Genomic DNA, 18151 nt, shown 5'->3' with positions numbered 1-18151 from the left:
TGGTTCGTCTGTACCTCAGAGCACCCAACACCTCAGAAACCTCCTCCTCTTCTTTCATCTCTTGATAGAACGCCGAAACCTTGCCTTCGCCGACCCATACACCTGAAATCACCCTGTCCTGAATCCTCTGTGCTGGGAGCAACGGGAATTCCCTCACCTGCCGCCTCACAAACGCCTTCACTTGCATGTACCTGAAAGCATTTCTCGGGGATAACCCAAACTTCTCCTCCAACGCCCCTAGGCTCGCAAAATTCCCATCTATAAACAGGTCCCCCATTCTTCTGATCCCTGCCCGATGCCAGCTCCGAAACCCCCCATCCATCCTTCCCGGGACGAACCGATGGTTTTCCCGAATTGGAGACCAAACCGAGGCTCCCACCTCGCCCCTATGCCGTCTCCACTGCCCCCAGATCTTCAACGTTGCCGCCACCACCGGACTCGTGGTGTACCTTGTCGGTGAGAGTGGCAGCGGTGCCGTCACCAGCGCCCTCAGGCTCGTGCCCCTGCAGGACGCCATCTCCAACCTCTTCCACGCCGCCCCCTCTCCCTCTATTACCCACTTACGGATCATCGCCACGTTGGCTGCCCAATAGTAGCCGCACAGATTCGGCAGCGCCAGCCCTCCCTGTCCCTGCTACGCTCCAGAAACACCCTCTTTACCCTCGGGGTCTTATTTGCCCACACAAATCCCATGATGCTCCTACCTACCCGTTTAAAAAAGGCCTTGGTAATCATAAAGGGAAGGCACTGGAACACAAAGAGAAACCTCGGGAGGACCATCATTTTAACCGACTGTACCCTGCCCGCTAGCGAGAGGGGCAGCACATCCCATCTTTTGAAATCCTCCTCCATCTGCTCCACCAACCGCGTCAAATTGAGCTTGTGCAGGGCCCCCCAGCTCTCAGCCACCTGGATCCCCAAGTACCGAAAGTTCTTTTCCGCCCTCTTTCAATGGTAGGTCGGCTATCCCCCTTTCCTGGTCCCCTGGATGCACCACAAAGAGCTCACTTTTTCCCAAGTTGAGCTTATAGCCCGAGAAGTCCCCAAACTCCCTTAGGATCCGCATGACCTCCACCATCCCCTCCACTAGATCTGCCACATACAGCAACAGGTCGTCCGCATACAGCGACACCCGATGTTCCTCTCCCCCTCGGACCAACCCCCTCCATTTCCTGGACTCCCTTAGTGCCATGGCCAAAGGCTCGATTGCCAATGCAAACAACAAGGGGGACAGGGGGCACCCCTGCCTCGTCCCTCGGTACAGCCGAAAGTACTCCGACTTCCGCCGTTTCGTAGCCACACTCGCCACCGGGGCTCTGTATAGGAGCCTGACCCAACTGATAAACCCCTCCCCGAACCCAAACCTCCGCAACACTTCCCAAAGATACTTCCACTCCACCCAGTCGAAGGCCTTCTCCGCGTCCATAGCTGCCACTACCTCCGCCTCTCCCTCCACCGATGGCATCATAATCACGTTGAGGAGCTTCCGCACATTAGTGTTTAGCTGCCTGCCCTTTACAAATCCCGTCTGGTCCTCATGAATCACCCCAGGGACGCAGTCCTCAATTCTCATAACCAGCACTTTTGCCAGCAACTTAGCATCCACATTGTCGGTCTATACGACCCACATTGCAGTGGGTCCTTCTCCCGCTTCAGAATCAGCGAGATCAGCGCCCCGGACATTGTCGGGGGCAGGGTCCCCCCCTCCCTTGCCTCATTGAAAGTCCTCACTAACAACGGGCCTAGCAGGTCCACATATTTCCTATAAAACTCAACCAGGAACCCATCTGGTCCCGGGACCTTCCCCGCCGGCATGTTCCCCAATCCTTTAACCAGCTCCTCCAACCCAATTGGCGCCCCGAAACCAGCCACCTCCTGCTCCTCCACCCTCGGGAACCTCAGTTGATCCAAAGATCGTCGCATCCCCTCTTCCCCCGCTGGGGGCTCAGATCTGTACAGCTCCTCATAGAAGTCCTTAAATACCTCATTTACTCTCACCGCACTCCGCACCGTATCCCCCCTGCTATCCTTAACTCCACCTATCTCCCTTGCTGCCACCCTCTTACGGAGCTGGTGTGTCAGCATCCGGCTCGCCTTCTCCCCATACTCATACGTCGCCCCGTGCTTTCCTCCACTGTGCCTCTGCTTTCCCTGTGGTCAACAGGTCAAACTCCATCTGGAGGCTTCGACACTCCCTAAGTAGCCCCTCCTTCGCGGCCTCTGCATATCTCCTGTCCACCCTTAAGATCTCCCCCACCAACCTCTCCCTGCCCTCTCTCTTCTCCCTGTGGACCCTAATGGAGATTAACTCTCCCCTGACCACCGCCTTCAACGCCTCCCAGACTACCCCCACCTGCACCTCTCCATTGTCATTGGCCTCCAAGTATCTCTCAGTGCACCCCCGCACCCTCCCGCACACCTCCCCATCCGCCAGTAATCCCACATCAAGACGCCACAGCTGGCGCTGGTCTCTCTCCTCTCCTAACTCCAGCTCCACCCAGTGCGGGGCATGGTCTGAGATGGCTATGGCCGAATACTCCGTTCCCTCCACTTTCGGGATTAGCGCCCTACTCAACAGAAATAAATCTATCCGGGAGTAGGCTCTATGTACATGGGAAAAGAATGAGAATTCCCTGGCCAAGGGCCTAGCAAACCTCCATGGATCCACTCCCCCCCCCACCAGCTGGTCCATAAACCCCCTGAGCACCTTGGCCGCAGCCGGCCTCTTCCCCGTCTTGGATCTGGAGCGATCTAATGCTGGATCCAGCACCGTGTTGAAATCCCCCCCCCATTATCAAGCTTCCTGCCTCCAGGTCCGGAATCCGACCCAGCATGCGCTTCATAAATCCGGCATCATCCCAGTTCGGGGCATATACGTTTACCAGTACCACCCACACCCCCTGCAACCTACCGTTCACCATCACGTATCGACCTCCATTATCCACTACAATATTCTTGGCCTCAAACGACACCCGCTTCCCCACCAGTATTGCAACCCCTCTGTTCTTCGCATCCAGCCCCGAATGGAATACCTGTCCTACCCATCCCTTTCTCAACCTCACCTGGTCTGCCACCTTCAAATGTGTCTCCTGAAGCATGACCACGTCTGCCTTCAGTTCCTTTAAGTGCGCGAACACTCGGGCCCTCTTAACCGGCCCATTCAGGCCCCTCACATTCCAAGTTATTAGCTAGATTGGAGGGTTTCTCACCGCCCCCCCCTCTATCCCCCTGCCGACTAGCCATCTCCTTTTCTAGGCCAGTCACGTGCCCGCGCCTCCCGCACCTTCCCGTCCCCCAGGCGGCGGACCCCCACCCCGACCACCTCTCCTATTTCCAGTTCCCCATTGGCCAATGCAGCAGCAACCCTATACCCGCGCCCCCCCCCCACCCCGCTAGATCCGTATCTAGCGCTTTTGCTCCCCCATAACACTCCCGTAAATCAGCTGACTCCTGCTGACCCCGGCCTCTCCCGCCTTCCCATCGACCCCCCACTGTGTGGGAATCACCCCTCCCCCTCAGTCAGTGTGCGCTTCTCCGACCCCCACCGCCGTCCTTCCCTAGCGTGGGAAAAAGCCCGCGTTTCCTGAGCTGGCCCCGCCCCCTCTGGCGCAGCTCCTTTTGCGGCCTTATCTCAATTTTCCCATCCCTGGGCCTCCCCTCCCTCCAACACCAGCGCCCACACTCTCCCACAGCCTCCCCATCAAATCCCTTCACCCATCCCCAACCAGCACCCAACCAAGGGAACATTCACTACACGTAGTTAAAACCAGATATCCCCCTTCCGTTCTAAGAACGGGAAACAATCCTCACTTCCCTATCTCCCCCCCCCCCCCGGTCTTCGGCACGGGAAAAAAGCCCGCGCTCTCCACCTACCAGGCCCCGCCACCAACCAAAACAGTGCCCAACCCGCCCCATCCACCCTCCCCAACCCAAAAGAAAAAAACACAGAGAAAAAGAAACCCAAAACAATGCAAAGGCTCCCCCCCCCCCCCACCCCCCCAAACCACAAATAGGCATAACATATCCATCGCAGTCCCCAATCGCCCATCCCGACCCTCAGTCTGTGTCCAGCTTCTCGGCCTGGACAAAGGCCCACGCTTCCTCCGGAGACTCAAAATAATGGTGCCGGTCCTTGTAGGTAACCCACAGTCGCGCCGGCTGCAACATGCCAAACGTCACCCCCTTCCTGTGCAGCACCGCCTTTGCTTGATTGTACCCGGCCCTCCTCTTCGCCACCTCCGCACTCCAATCCTGATATATCCAAACCTCCGCGTTCTCCCACCTGCTGCTCCTCTCCTTCTTGGCCCACCTGAGCAGCAGAGTCCTCATCCTGTCCAGAGTCTGTAGATATGGTTCCAAGAGGTGACACCCCCTGCAATGATCTCTTTGGTGAAGCACAACCGTTTTTGGCTTATGTGGATGTCGGAGAAGTGCCCCTGAAGTGGATACAGTCTCCTGCTAAGAGCCCTCCGCCATCTTCCTCTGTGAGCAGCTTCCCTTTTTTGCTGCCTCTGCTGCATCTTCCTCTCACGCTGTGGCCCAAGGGGAATTGCACCTATAACTCTATGACTGGGAACAAGTGGTATACTCAAAGGACTTTCAGAAGCACACAACTCCTTCCAAATGTTCAAACCACTCCTTTCTGACATAAGCAACTCCTCGCATTTCTTCCAACAACACAGTGCTTCCACTAACTCCACTATAGCGAGTCGATAACCAATAATACTTCACCTGCAAGTTGGATGATGTTTGTACTAAAGGGCAGCACAGTAGCATAAGTGAATAGCACTGTGGCTTCACAGCGCCAGGGTCCCAGGTTCAATTCCCTGCTGGGTCCCTGTCTGTGCGGAGTCTGCACGTTCTCCCTGTGTCTGCGTGGGTTTCCTCCGGGTGCTCTGGTTTCCTCCCACAGTCCAAAGACGTGCAGGTTAGGTGGATTGGACATGCTAAATTGCCCTTAGTGACCAAAATGGTTAGGAGGGGTTATTGGGTTACGGGGATAGGGTGGGAGTGAGAGCTTAAGTAGATCGGTGCAGACTCGATGGGCCGAATGGTCTCCTTCTGCACGGTATGTTCTATGTTTTTAAATAATGCTGTAAGTATTTGAGAGAGAGCGTCAACAGCAGCAAGGTCCAAAATGTCAGGTCGGACAAATGTCAGGATAGCCACTGACTAATGTGCCCACATTGCATACTTTCAGCACAAGGATAGGATACCCATGCTATAAACTTGAAAACATGGTGATCAGCATATGCTGTGCTGGAAGTGATTGGAAATGACCATCCCATCACCATTTTTTACTTCAACTGGCTTCCCCTGTAGCACCGAAAACACTCAGGCTATGGAGTCAAGCTATGGAGTCAAACCTTGCAGTCATACACTTTTTTTGAGAGACCATAGTTAGGTTGTATGTAAATTTACCACAATAATAACTTTATATTCTCAAGGAAACAACCTGTTGCATAAACCTCTTCATTTTTTGGCTCTTAAACTACTAATTGAGTTGAAGATTGTAGCTTCAGAAAGAACCTACCTTTGAAATTGGGATTCAGTAAATCTTTACGATGAGAGCAAAGGAGTGCACTCCCATATACCAGGTCAAGTGCACAAAGCAGAAGATGATACGAGTTAACAAGATCATCGCTGATCATGGGGAAATTTCCTATATTTAAAAAAAAGAAAATCTGTTAGCACCTGTTATTAAACACAACTATTTACATCATTAAGTCTTTATAATTTGTACTAAACTTGTTCGATTTTCTGTTATGTATATAGTGTTACTGAACTATTAATCAGTAATTCCTTATTTTGAAAGATTCTGGAAAAACTATTCAATATTTCTGGAACATAAAATAGCCTTTCAGCACACTCAATTCGGAATCATAGGGTTTGAGGAAGCCCAGTATCCACGACATGACAATACTGACTGCATGGCCAGAGGATTCAGTTTTATGATTCCCAACTCTGGCTTAGTTATAGTCAAATACAACATTTCTCAACAAATGCCAACTTCATTCTTAATAATGACTAACAATGGGACTAGAATTAGTCTAGGAATTGCTTCCGCTTTCTGACCGGGTAAAAGAAACACAATAAGAAGGCTATTCTGTCCGAAATAAGGAGAATAAATCTTTCATATAGTGGATTTGTCCACAAATCACAGTAGTGTATCATGGCCTTGAATATTACCATAGTAATGAAGACAGCATCAAAACTCATACACTATCTGTGACTAATAAACAATTGAAACAATTCAGCCCATTTTATTTCATAAACAATGATGTTTTGTTGCCTAATTTAATATTTTATATTTAATTGCATATTGCATACTGGCAACTGCTCCACAGATGATAGACATCCTCACTCGCATAAATAGCCAGTCTTTACTCATTTTGACAGTGGTTGTTGGTAAGTTATTCACATCTGAAGGGCAGGGAGAACTGTAGGGCAAAATATATCATTGCCAAACCCAAGCTTGTCCATGCCGAATATCACTTCTTAGTAAGAGACATGAGCTACCATTCAGAGATAGGAATCCTGGCTGATTAATAAGGGTGTTGCATTTCTATCATCACTCAAAACAGTTTTGCAACACTTACCTGGGAGCTTCCCAATTTGTATCAGTTTGTGATTGGGCAGTGCATTTATCAGCTAAGCCACTGAGGAAACACAGCAATTCTTTCCTTATATGCTTCAAATTCCACAACTATATGAATGAACTCGTCCGGCAACAACACAAATAGCAGAAAATACAGATCCTCCACAACTCCCAACTCAGAAATTGTTTGGTTGAATCGCACCCCAAGCATCATTTGGGATAAGTTTGGCGGGGTGTTTCTCGTCGGCTTTTTGGGTGAGATCCACTGCTCTATTCAACCACACTTTTTGGGGCCTTGTGGAGTTTCTCCCCAACTGGGAGACTTGTTTTGATCATTTGAGGGCGGCACGGTAGCAGAGTGGATAGCACTGTTGCTTCACAGCTCCAGGGTCCCAGGTTTGATTCCCGCTTGGATCACTGTCTGTGCAGAGTCTGCACGTTTTCCCCATGTCTGCGTGGGTTTGTTTCCACAGTCCAAAGATGTGCAGGTTAGGTGGATTGGCCATGCAAAATTGCCCTTAGTGTCTAAAACGTTAGCTGGGGTTACTGGGTTAAGGGATAGGGTGAAGGTGTGGGCTTAAGAAGGGTGCTCTTTCCAAGGGCCAGTGCAGACTCAATGGGCTGAATGGCCTCCTTCTGCACTGTAAAGTCTATGATTCTATGGGGAGCTGAACTCGCTGGTTAGACCGGCTCCTCAGAGACAGGGCCACCATATTGAAAGTGTGTCGTGATCTGTAAGTGAGTTTGTGGCTCCCCATGGCCTCCCCACCCCACAACAATGGGCACACATGGGCATTACGTCACACAATCCCAAGTGAGAACACCCCACTATGGGATCGGCGAGGGCATCCCCTATTCAGGCCCATTCCCCCTCCCTTCAGGTCCCCCCCTCGCCCTTCCAGGGCCACCATCCTTAACCCTCCCAACCTTTATGCAGCCCTTCATACCCGCCCTTCACCCCCATCCTTCCCCTAATAATAATAATAGCTGGTCACAAATAGGCTTCAATGAAGTTACTGTGAAAAGCCCCTAGTCGCCACATTCCGCCGCCTGTTTGGGGAGGCCGGTACGGGAATTGAACCTGTGCCGCCTGTGACTGGCCTCCAGTGTCGTAAGAAGGTCGACGACCTACACCGGGCAGCATGGGTGAGTTGACACCAAGGCCCCCCCCCTCCCCTCCGACACTTTTCCACCCCCACACGAGCATCCACCACCCCATAATCCTCCATGTGGCCCCCAATGGTCCCTTCACCCCCTCCTCACTTCAAACTTCCGAACCCTTCCTTCACACAACCCCTCCCACCACTGTGAACCATGCATGGGCTAATAATGCCCTCTCTGTGTTTCTGCAGGAGAAGTTCTCCCACAGTTGACAGGAGGGGGCCCAGACTGGTGGGAGGCATGCCCTACATACGGATTCTCACCACCTTCGAGAACAGACCTTGGAGGTGACGGGGGTGGCCAAGGACAGAGCGGTCACCAACGCAGAGGTTGGCAGAACTGCAGTGTGAGGATCCACTTGGCCCCACCCGGAGCACCTGTCACAGTTGAGTTGTTATTGCAATACTGACTAGCCCATCCATCCCACTGACCACAAGTCTATTCTCCCCCAGGTACTGCAGCCAATGGCGCCAGCCCATCCCGGGTGGCACCCTCTCCTGTCTCCCAGGAGAACACCTTGAAGGAGAGCTCAGAGGATGCCACGATTGCCACATCACAGCTGTCAACCCCACCCTCCACCAGTGCAGAGACACACGCCTCGGTGGGAAACGTTAGTGGTCAGGCTTCTGGAGCACAATCTGGTGGGCACTGCACAGCTGCTGATGCACATCAGGTGGACGCAGGAACCCCCAGGCGAGGCAGCAGTCGGAGGTCTGGTGGATCCCAGGACCCAGCTGGGTCCCAGCCTGATGCTGAGCCTCTGGTACAGGGTTACCCGGAGCCGATGGAGACGTTAAGGTTTGGCCGGGACATTCAAAGGGAGATGTCAGCAACGCTCCAGCAGATCCATAGCCGATTAGAGGAGTCCCAGAGGCTCTGGGCGCAGGAGATAGTGCGTGGCACCGAGGCCAACACTGCTAGGCTGGCGACTGCAGTAGAGAGCCTGGTGCACAATGCCGGAATCATTCGTGAGTGTCCATTGCCGAGGCACTGCAGAGCATATCCCAGTCACTGAGGAGCATCACAGAGGGCATCGAAACTTTGGTGCAGACATCGGGAAACCGCCAGGGCTGGCAGAGCCAGATGGTGCAGGGGCAGCCGGGGCTCGAACCAGCTGTCCCTCCATCCAGAGGTGAATCCCAGAGCCCTATGGGCACCGGGCGGGAGAGGGCGCTGGGTGCCAACCCGGACCCGTCCCATGGAGTGGGGATGGTGGCCACCAGCTCCCCTGAGTTCCAGCCCTCTGATGAGGCCACGTGTCAAGGTCAGCACACGGGTCAGGGTGGCATGGCTGTGCATGTGCCGTCTACAAGTGCCTCAGGGCCCTCTGGCCCCTGGGACACCCACCAGGGATATCGAAGGCCACGGGACGAGGTAAACAGCTGGCTATCTCCACCTCAGATGTGCACCCTGGGGAGACACATACATATCGATTCCGGCTTGGGTCACTGTCTGTGAGGAGTCTGCACATTCTCCCCGTGTTTGCGTGGGTTTCCTCCGGGTGCTCCGGTTTCCTCCCACAGTCCAAAGATGTGCAGGGATAGGTGAATTAGCTATGCTAAATTGCCCTTGTGTTCAAAAAAGGCAAGGTAAGGTGGGGTTACAGGGATAGGGTGGAGGTGTGGGGATAGGTGGGGTGCTCTTTCCAAGGGCCAGTACAGACTCGATGGGCCAAATGGCCTCCTTCTGCACTGTAAATTCTGTGATATCGGTAGAGCTGTGATATAGGAAGGTTAAGCACATTGAGGATCACTGAGGGGGAGTGGGGCGGCACAATCGGGAGAGTGGGGAATTGTTGGATACCTGTGACAGATTAAAAACCCTTGAGCACAACCAGTATGATGCCTGTCATTTCTTCAGCAATGCGGGCCGACCTCCGAAACCTTAGACCATCTCTCCAGCATGTCCCTTTCCCCGGGCACACCGCATGCAGGTGATGGGTGTGAGCGAGCACTCAGGAGACAGGCAGGGATCAGGCTATGGCATAGATTGAGGAGCACTGGCTGGCGCTCAGCTCTCTGTGGGCTATCATCACCCCCTCCTGCCCTAGACAGTGACCTGCTGATGGTGCCAACACAGTCCCAGCACCCTGGAGTGATGTGACACAAACCCTGGGAGGGTGGGGGGATGGGTAAGGTATCAATGATGGACCAGGCCATATCCTGTGTGAAGCAGGCGAGTTGGAGGGCCTCCCTTGCCTTCTGGGCTTGCCGGACCCTCGCTGCAGCCGCCTGTCCTGCAGCCTTCGAGCCCAAGGCTGGTCCTCCGGTTCCTCCCTGGGATTGTCCTCCAGCCCCCACTAATCTGGCAACGCCTCATCATCCTCCTCCTCGGAGGTGGGCACATGTTCCTAATCTCCAATCTCTAGCTCGTCACCCCGCTGCTGTGCCAGGTTGTGGAGGACACAACAGGCTACCACAAAGCGGGCGACCCTCTGGGGGGTAACGCAGAGCTTCTGTGCCAGGTTGTGGAGGACACAGCAGACTACCACAAAGTGGGCGACCCTCTGCGGGGGGGCGGGGGGGGGGGGGGGGGGGGTAATTGCAGAGCACTACCGGAGGGGTCAAGGCATTGGAACCGCATTTTGAGCAGACTGATGCACCGTTCAATAACAGCCCGGGTGGCCACATGGGCCTTGTTGTATCGGGTCTCCACCTCAGTCTACAGCCTCCATACTGGAGCCATTAGCCAGGTCCTCAGTGAGTATCCCTTATCCCCCAAGAGCCAACCGCCCAGCCTGGGGTGGTCCTCGAAGCGACCGCGGATGACAGACTGCCCCAGGATGTAGCTGTTGTGGACACTCCCTGGGTCACGTACACACATGTGCATGATCTTCATGTGGTGGCCACACACGAGCTAAATGTTCAGGGAGTGGAACCCCTTCCTCTTAACTTAGGGCAATCACAGATGGCCCGGGGTGGACTGGTGAGCGCCAGGCGACATGCGAGCAGTCTATCAGCCCCTGGACCTGGGCATCCTGGCAATGGCAGAGAATACTGCTACCCGGGCATCTTGCTGGGCTTGGTCCATGTCAAAATTGATATAATTATCCGCCCAGGCAAACAGAGCATCTGTGACCTGTCGGATGCACCTGTTGGCTGTGGCCAGCGAGATGCCACAAAGGTCCCCACTCGAACCCTGGAATGATCCCAAGGTGTGGACATTCAGGGTTGCGGTGACTTTAACGGCCATTGGGAGCGGTTGTCCTCTTTCTCCACATGGTGCTAGGACCGCAAGGACATGGCACAGGTGCCGCAATGTCTCCTTGTTGAGGCGCAGCCTCCTGCGGCACACGTTGTCCTTCATCTGTTCAATTGACCAGCGACACCTGTACACCCTGGGCCGTCTCGTGCCTTCCCCTCTGGGACCCTCCCTGACCTGATGGACAGCCAGGTCCTCAGGATCTTGGGCGGGGTCCAGCACATGGGCCACCGCCTCTAGCATCTGCAGACACTGCTGCTGCGCCATCTCCGGGGTCTGGCTGCCCAGCCTAGCAGCACCACCACTAGGGCATGTTCTGCAGGGTCCAAAATACCATCCTAATCGGCGCCAGCGTGACCACATGCTGGGAAGACCGATTAATCCCGGGAGGCCGTTGGATATGGGGTAGCTCCCGTTAATTGTATGGAAATAGGGCTTAAGTGGTGATGATTGCTTTTTCACCATGCTACGGCGAGATCCCAATCTCGCCTACGGGAGCGGGCCGGTTGCATCACAAACTGTTTGGCATCTGGTGTGGTTCTCATTTTCGGCCTCTCTCGTTATTCACTGGCCTCGCTTTGCTCGAGCGAGCGGCGGCAGTATTCATGGAATTCATATTATTTACTGTGCAGAAGGAGGCCATTCGGCCCATCAAATCCGCACTGGCCCTTGGTGCCCACACCACCATCCCTATCCCTGTAACCCAGTAACCCCACTTAACCTTTTTGGACTCCAAGGGCAATTTAGCATAGCCAATCCACCTAACTTGCACATCTTTGAACTGTGTGCCTCCAACCAGTGGAGAGTTTACCCCTGACTCTCAATTGACTGGTTTTACTGGAGCTCCTTGATGCCGCACTCGGTCAGTGCGGAGTTTGTACATTCGCCCCGTGTCTGTGTGGGTTTCCTCCGTGTGCTCTGGCTTCCTACCACAGTCTAAAGATATGCAGGTAAGTGGATTGGTCATGATAAAACTGCCCCTCAGTCTCCACGGGTTGGGTTGGGTGGGTAACAGGGATGGAGTGGGGGATTGAGCCTAGGTAGGACTCGTTTGAAGGGTTGGTGCAGACCCGATGGGCCCAATGGCCTCCTGCACTGTAGGGATTCCATGATATATACACTACTCTGTAGATCATAAAATAGATGCAGAAGGAGGCCATTTGGCCCATCGATTCTGCACCGACCCTTGGAAAAAGCACCCAACAGAACAACATTACCCCACCTAACCTTTTGGAAGCTAAGGGGCAAGTTAGCACAGCCAATTCACCTAACTTGCACAGTTCTGGACTGTGGAAAGAAACTGGAGCAGGAGCAGCAGGCGGCAGAGTCAGAGTCTCTTTGGCTCCAGAAAAATCTCATGGAATTGATGTGCCGGATCAGGCGGCATATACCTCGCTGGTGGCGGAACAATCTGGCAGACGATCGTCAGGAAGCGGCGGAACTACGGAGTTGGGGTCTGAGACCTCCGAGGTCTGCGTCTCCATTTCAGACTCGGAAAACAGTCTGTGCATGTCAGTGTCAAGGGGGACTGGAGGCATTACAACAGGCTGGTTCAGCTACAGAGCCGCAGGAGTCAGGACAGACTTCTTTCAAAGCACTTCATGAAGGAGCAATCTCCATGAGAGAATGTGATCGGGTGCCATTACATTAATTGTCCCGGATCCGAACGTGGTAAGAGACTGGTCCCGTTTGACGGATGGCAATCCCAGTGAGCACCGTTGTTGAAGTTACGAATGAACACCGCGTCATCAGGTACAAAGTGTCGAGGAGGTTGAGTGGAACTGGGCAACTCCCATGCAAATCTTGGTTACGGTGCACCTTTGCACCGAAACTCAGCCATGTATGAAGCCTATGGCCCATTAATATCTCAACGAGAACTACCCCAGTTACGGTGTGGTCCTATGCGAGAATAAAAATCTTGCCAGTCTTGTGTCCATCGGGCCTGACGTTTGTTTCTTGAACCCCGTTTAACGGCCTGCACGGCACTCTCTGCCAAACCATTCAATGCCGGATGGTATGGGGCAGTGCGGACATGGCGTATCCCGTTGCTTTTCGCAAAAGTGCCAAATCTTTCGCTCATAAATCGGTCACGACGACCTCGGGGATTCCATGGGTGGAAAAAGAAATACGTAATTACTTGATCACCCAGAAGTGATCAATGCCATTTTGTGGACCTGCAGTTTCAAGTGGCAGTCCACCAGGAAGAGAAACATCGAACCCAAGAAGGGACCAGTGAAATCGGCACCCCGACCACTCCCATGACTGTAGGGGAGCCACCACAGGACGCCTCAGGTGCTCTTCACAGAAGAAGTACTGCTGGGCCAACGTTTCGATACCGGTGTCCAAATTGGGCCACCAGGTGTATCCTCTCGCCTGCATCTTCCTTTTGGACACTCTGGGATGTCAATTGTGAAGGTCCTTCAATACGATTGCCTGGCCCTTTTCTGGGACAACAACCCTCGTACCCCACATGAGGATACCAACTTTCATAGTCACCTCCAACAATTCTGAGGAGCAAGCCTTCAACTCCCCTGGTACTTATCAGGATCAAAAGTGCTATGTGCGACTTCCGGTGACGGCGGGCGGGAGGCAGCCGCACAATGGAGGGTTCCCGTTCGGGAACGGCATTTTCGGGGCTTTAAGCCCGGTCCCAGGGTCCACGTAGGCGGCAAAAGCCGGGAGAAGGCACAGAGGCGGCAGAGTGAAGGCACAGTGAAGAAAAATGTCGAGGGTGAGCAAAAAATCGTCCGTTAAGAAAACAGCTGAAGGTCCGTCGGGGAGTGGAAAGGTCACCGCGGGGTCACCAAGGAAAATGGAGGCTGGAGCACCAGGGGAGGCCGCATTGCTTACGGCTGAAGAAATAACTAAGGTGATGGCTGCGAAATTTGAAAGGCAGTTTACAAGATACACGGAGACAATGAGGAAGGAGATGAGAGAGGTTTTGAGTGCGCTGGTGGAGGAGGCGATTTCCCCGGTGATGACGGCGGTGGCAAGCGCAGTGGCGGAGTTGCGAGAGCAAGGGGAGGCGCTGAAGGAAGTGGAGGAGACGCTATTGCAGCACGGTGATCAACTTGCCTCGATGGGGAAGGAGGTGCGGAAGGTGATGGACATTAACAAGGATCTGCGAGGAAAAATGGAAGACCTGGAAAACAGATCCAGGCGACAGAATTTGAGGATTGTGGGGCTACCCGAAGGAGTTGGAAGGACCGAGGCCGATTGAGTATTTTGCTGCGATGCTGGCAAAGCTATTGGGGGAGGGGGAGGATCACTAACCTGTTCTATCAGTTTAGTATAGTCTTCATCCCTTACCCCTGCATCCTTTAATACCTTTTTCAGCCTCCAAGGAGACGGATGTGCAAACTGCCTATGCAGTTTTAATACAACAAGCTTTTTAATCAGTGAAAGTCCCATTTTCAACTGCCATTAACACATACTTAACCACTCTACTTGAAATATTATTTGTCAGTAATGGAATACAAGTGTCCCGACTGTGTAAATTGTAAGTCCACCATCTTTCCAAAAACTGTTGCCTCATCCTGTTCCATATCCAGTTTCATGTGTGCTTTCTTCATCGACGGTCTGCTCAGATGCAAAGGTATCTTACTTGATACAACATCCATGCTAATGAAATGATTCACTCCTGCAATATTGCAAGGGATCACCACTCTTTTCAGCGACTTCAGAGTATTATCATCCCCAAACCTGAAACTTGTGGAACTTTCAAATTCCTTAACCTTGTTATGACTTTCAGCATTCAAAGAGTCCAGGTAACATTTTAACCAGTCAATTCCACACACAGTAGATGTGCAGCCACTCACTGTCCAATACAGCACAATTGAAGGATTCTGCAACCAACACCCTCATTACCGGCGTAAAACTACTTGTTAATAGGACAATGTCTTCTCTCTGAACACTATCTTTTTCCTCTTCTGACTCTTCCGTGTCATGTGTCGCTTCAAACACTCTATCATAGCGTTTTGGACAGTTGAAGACATAATGGTATTGAGAGTCACATCGAAAACATAGATTTATCATGCCCCGTGCATTTCTGGGGTTCATCTTCCTATTGCAAGTTCTAACTGGGTTTCTGTCTTCATAATTTCCTTGTCTCGATCTCCTTCTATAGTCTTGGGCCCTGTTCGTAGCTGTACAATTTCGCCATCCTGTTAGTAGTGTATCTTCCATATTCTGCTTTATAGCAGGCTGACCTATTTGAGTCATCAGAGCCATCGGAATCGAATGTTTCCCCAGAAACTTGTTTGAAGCTTTTGTCATCTGATCGAATAAGGTATCCTCATCCGCAAACTGAACTCCTGTCAAAACCAGGCGCCTATCCATGTTGCTCACTCTAGCACAGTCAAGTAATTTAAAGGCCAACACAGACTGGAAATATCAAGTTGTGTTTCTGCAGCCTTTTATATAGCCTGCCAAATTCCATTATATAGTCTTCCATGGAGAATTCCTCTATTTTCCAGAACTTATCAAATTCCGACCATGCTTCATACGCACTTAACAAGTCATCTTTCTTGTAAATCTTATCCATATATTGTAATAGAGTCCCCAGACCTTCTTCTGAGTCTAACTCTGCCAATTCCAGCTCAGAAAGAACTTTGTTTCGGATTTTACTGTCATAAGGTAAAGAAAAAGCCAATGCCATACCTTGTTTTCTCTTTCCCAAGGCAGTTACCTTAGTCCACATAACTACTGCACTTCTCCATTGGTCGTACGATTTCCTTTCAGAAAATAAGGGGGGATAGTCATATCCAGCCATCTTTATCCTGGGTTCAGCCATGTACCTTATTTCTTTTCTTCTCACTCACTCCTTGGTTTGATCAGGAAAAGTTGTATCTTTCAAAACTTCACATTTGCACAGCAACCATCCTCTGCTACCATTGTTAAACGTTTTAGTTACCGTTGTATGAAGAGTCAGAAATCCTGTTCCTTCTCAGCAAACACCATTTATTTCACTTCCACAGCCTCTGCACAAAACTCCAACAACACACCACCTGACCCAAGGGCCACCTGAAGCCCCTTTACATATCAGTGTCAATCATTGGATACTTAACATAAATGAGACCATAAGACATATGAGCGGAAGTAAGGCCATTCGGCCCATCGAGTCCACTCCGCCATTCAATCATGGCTGATTTCAACTCCATTTACCCGCTCTCTCTCCATAGCCCTTAATTCCTCGAGAAATCAAGAATTTATCAACTTCTGTCTTAAAGACACTCAACGTCCCGGCCTCCACCGCCCTCTGTGGCAATGAATTCCACAGACCCACCACTCTCTGGCTGAAGAAATTTCTCCTCATCTCTGTTCTAAAGTAACTCCCTTTTATTCTAAGGCTGTGCCCCCGGGTCCTAGTCTCCCCTGCTAATGGAAACAACTTCCCTACATCCACCCTATCTAAGCCATTCATTATCTTGTAAGTTTCTATTAGATCTCCCCTCAACCTCCTAAACTCCAATGAATATAATCCCAGGATCCTCAGACGTTCATCGTATGTTAGGCCTACCATTCCTGGGATCATCCGTGTGAATCTCCGCTGGACCCGCTCCAGTGCCAGTATGTCCTTCCTGAGGTGTGGGGCCCAAAATTGCTCACAGTATTCTAAATGGGGCCTAACTAATGCTTTATAAAGCTTCAGAAGTACATCCCTGCTTTTATATTCCAAGCCTCTTGAGATGAATGACAACATTGCATTTGCTTTCTTAATTACGGACTCAACCTGCAAGTTTACCTTTAAAGAATCCTGGACTAGGACTCCCAAGTCCCTTTGCACTTCAGCATTATGAATTTTGTCACCGTTTAGAAAATAGTCCACGCCTCTATTCTTTTTTCCAAAGTGCAAGACCTCGCACTTGCCCACGTTGAATTTCATCAGCCATTTCTTGGACCACTCTCCTAAACTGTCTAAATCTTTCTGCAGCCTCCCCACCTCCTCCATACTACCTGCCCCCTCCACCTATCTTTGTATCATCGGCAAACTTAGCCAGAATGTCCTCATTCCCGTCATCTAGATTGTTAATGTATAAAGAGAACAGCTGTGGCCCCAACACTGAACCCTGCGGGACACCACTTGTCACTGGTTGCCATTCCGAAAAAGAACCTTTTATCCCAACTCTCTGCCTTCTGCCTGACAGCCAATCGTCAATCCATGTTAGTACCTTGCTTCGAATACCATGGGCCCTTATTTTACTCAGCAGTCTCCCGTGAGGCACCTTATCAAAGGCCTTTTGGAAGTCAAGATAACTAATTGCAATGTCTCTTCATGCATTACTTAACTCTTAACCCATTACTTAACATGGAACCAGTTGAGGAGACACTTTAGGGTGGAGGGGATGTTGGTGTTAACACCAGGGAACCACAGGTTTAAGCCGGATGGCATGTATAGGAGGTGGAGAGAGGTGGGGCTGGTGAGGGCGAGGGATTTATAACTGGAGGAGAGGTTTGCAAGTCCGGAAAAGGGAGAGGATGGAGCTTCTGAAGGGAAGCAAGTTCAGGTATTTTTAAAAAATATATAAATTTAGAATATTCAATTATTATATTTTCCAATTAAGGGGCAATTTAGCGTGACCAATCCACCTAACCTGGACATCTTTGGGTTGTGGGTGTGGAACTCATGCAGACACGGGGAGAATGTGCAAACTCCACATGAACAGTGACCCAAGGCCGGGATTCAAACCCAGGACCTCAGCACTGTAGGCAGCAGTGCTAACCACAATGCCACACTCCGCTCCCGCAAGTTCAGGTATATGCAAGTGAGGGACTTTGCGCGGAAGGAATGGAGAAGGTTTCCTAAAGATGCCAGAGTATACCTTATTGGAGCAATTGCTGCTCCCGGATGTGGAAGGGGAAGGTAGGATTGGTCATATATACGGGTGGCTGGGGAGCACAGATGGTGAAGATCAAGGAGAAATGGGAGGAGGAACTAGGGAAGCGGAGATAGGATGTGGAGACGATGCATAGAATGAATTCAACTCCTCGTGCGCGAAGATGAATTTGATTCAGTTTAAGGTGGTGCAGAGGGTGCATATGACTCGGGGGAAGATTAGTGGGTTATTCCAGGGGGTGGCGGACGAAGGTGAGAACCAGCAAAACATACGCATATGTTTGGGGCTGTGAGAAGTTGGAGAGATAAGGGAGGGGATGCTAGCGAAGATTTTGGGGGTAGAGTTCAGGCTAGAC

At 51.6% G+C, this 18151-nt stretch overlaps 1 protein-coding gene across 2 annotated transcripts in view; it reads right to left on the bottom strand.

Annotated features, from left to right (window-relative positions):
• The window catches only part of rbl2 (retinoblastoma-like 2 (p130)), a 239909-nt gene that overhangs the window by 114982 nt on the left and 106776 nt on the right, over nt 1-18151 (bottom strand). For both annotated transcript variants that reach the window (XM_072518251.1, XM_072518252.1), the window contains exon 5: nt 5534-5662. In XM_072518251.1, coding sequence (XP_072374352.1) covers nt 5534-5662 — 129 coding nt within the window. The remainder of the gene's footprint in view (nt 1-5533; nt 5663-18151) is intronic.

The sequence above is a fragment of the Scyliorhinus torazame genome, chromosome 10 (assembly GCF_047496885.1).
Source record: "Scyliorhinus torazame isolate Kashiwa2021f chromosome 10, sScyTor2.1, whole genome shotgun sequence".
NCBI lineage: Eukaryota > Metazoa > Chordata > Chondrichthyes > Carcharhiniformes > Scyliorhinidae > Scyliorhinus > Scyliorhinus torazame.
Note: the sequence above shows the minus strand (reverse complement) of the source record. Positions and strands in the feature narration are given on the sequence as shown.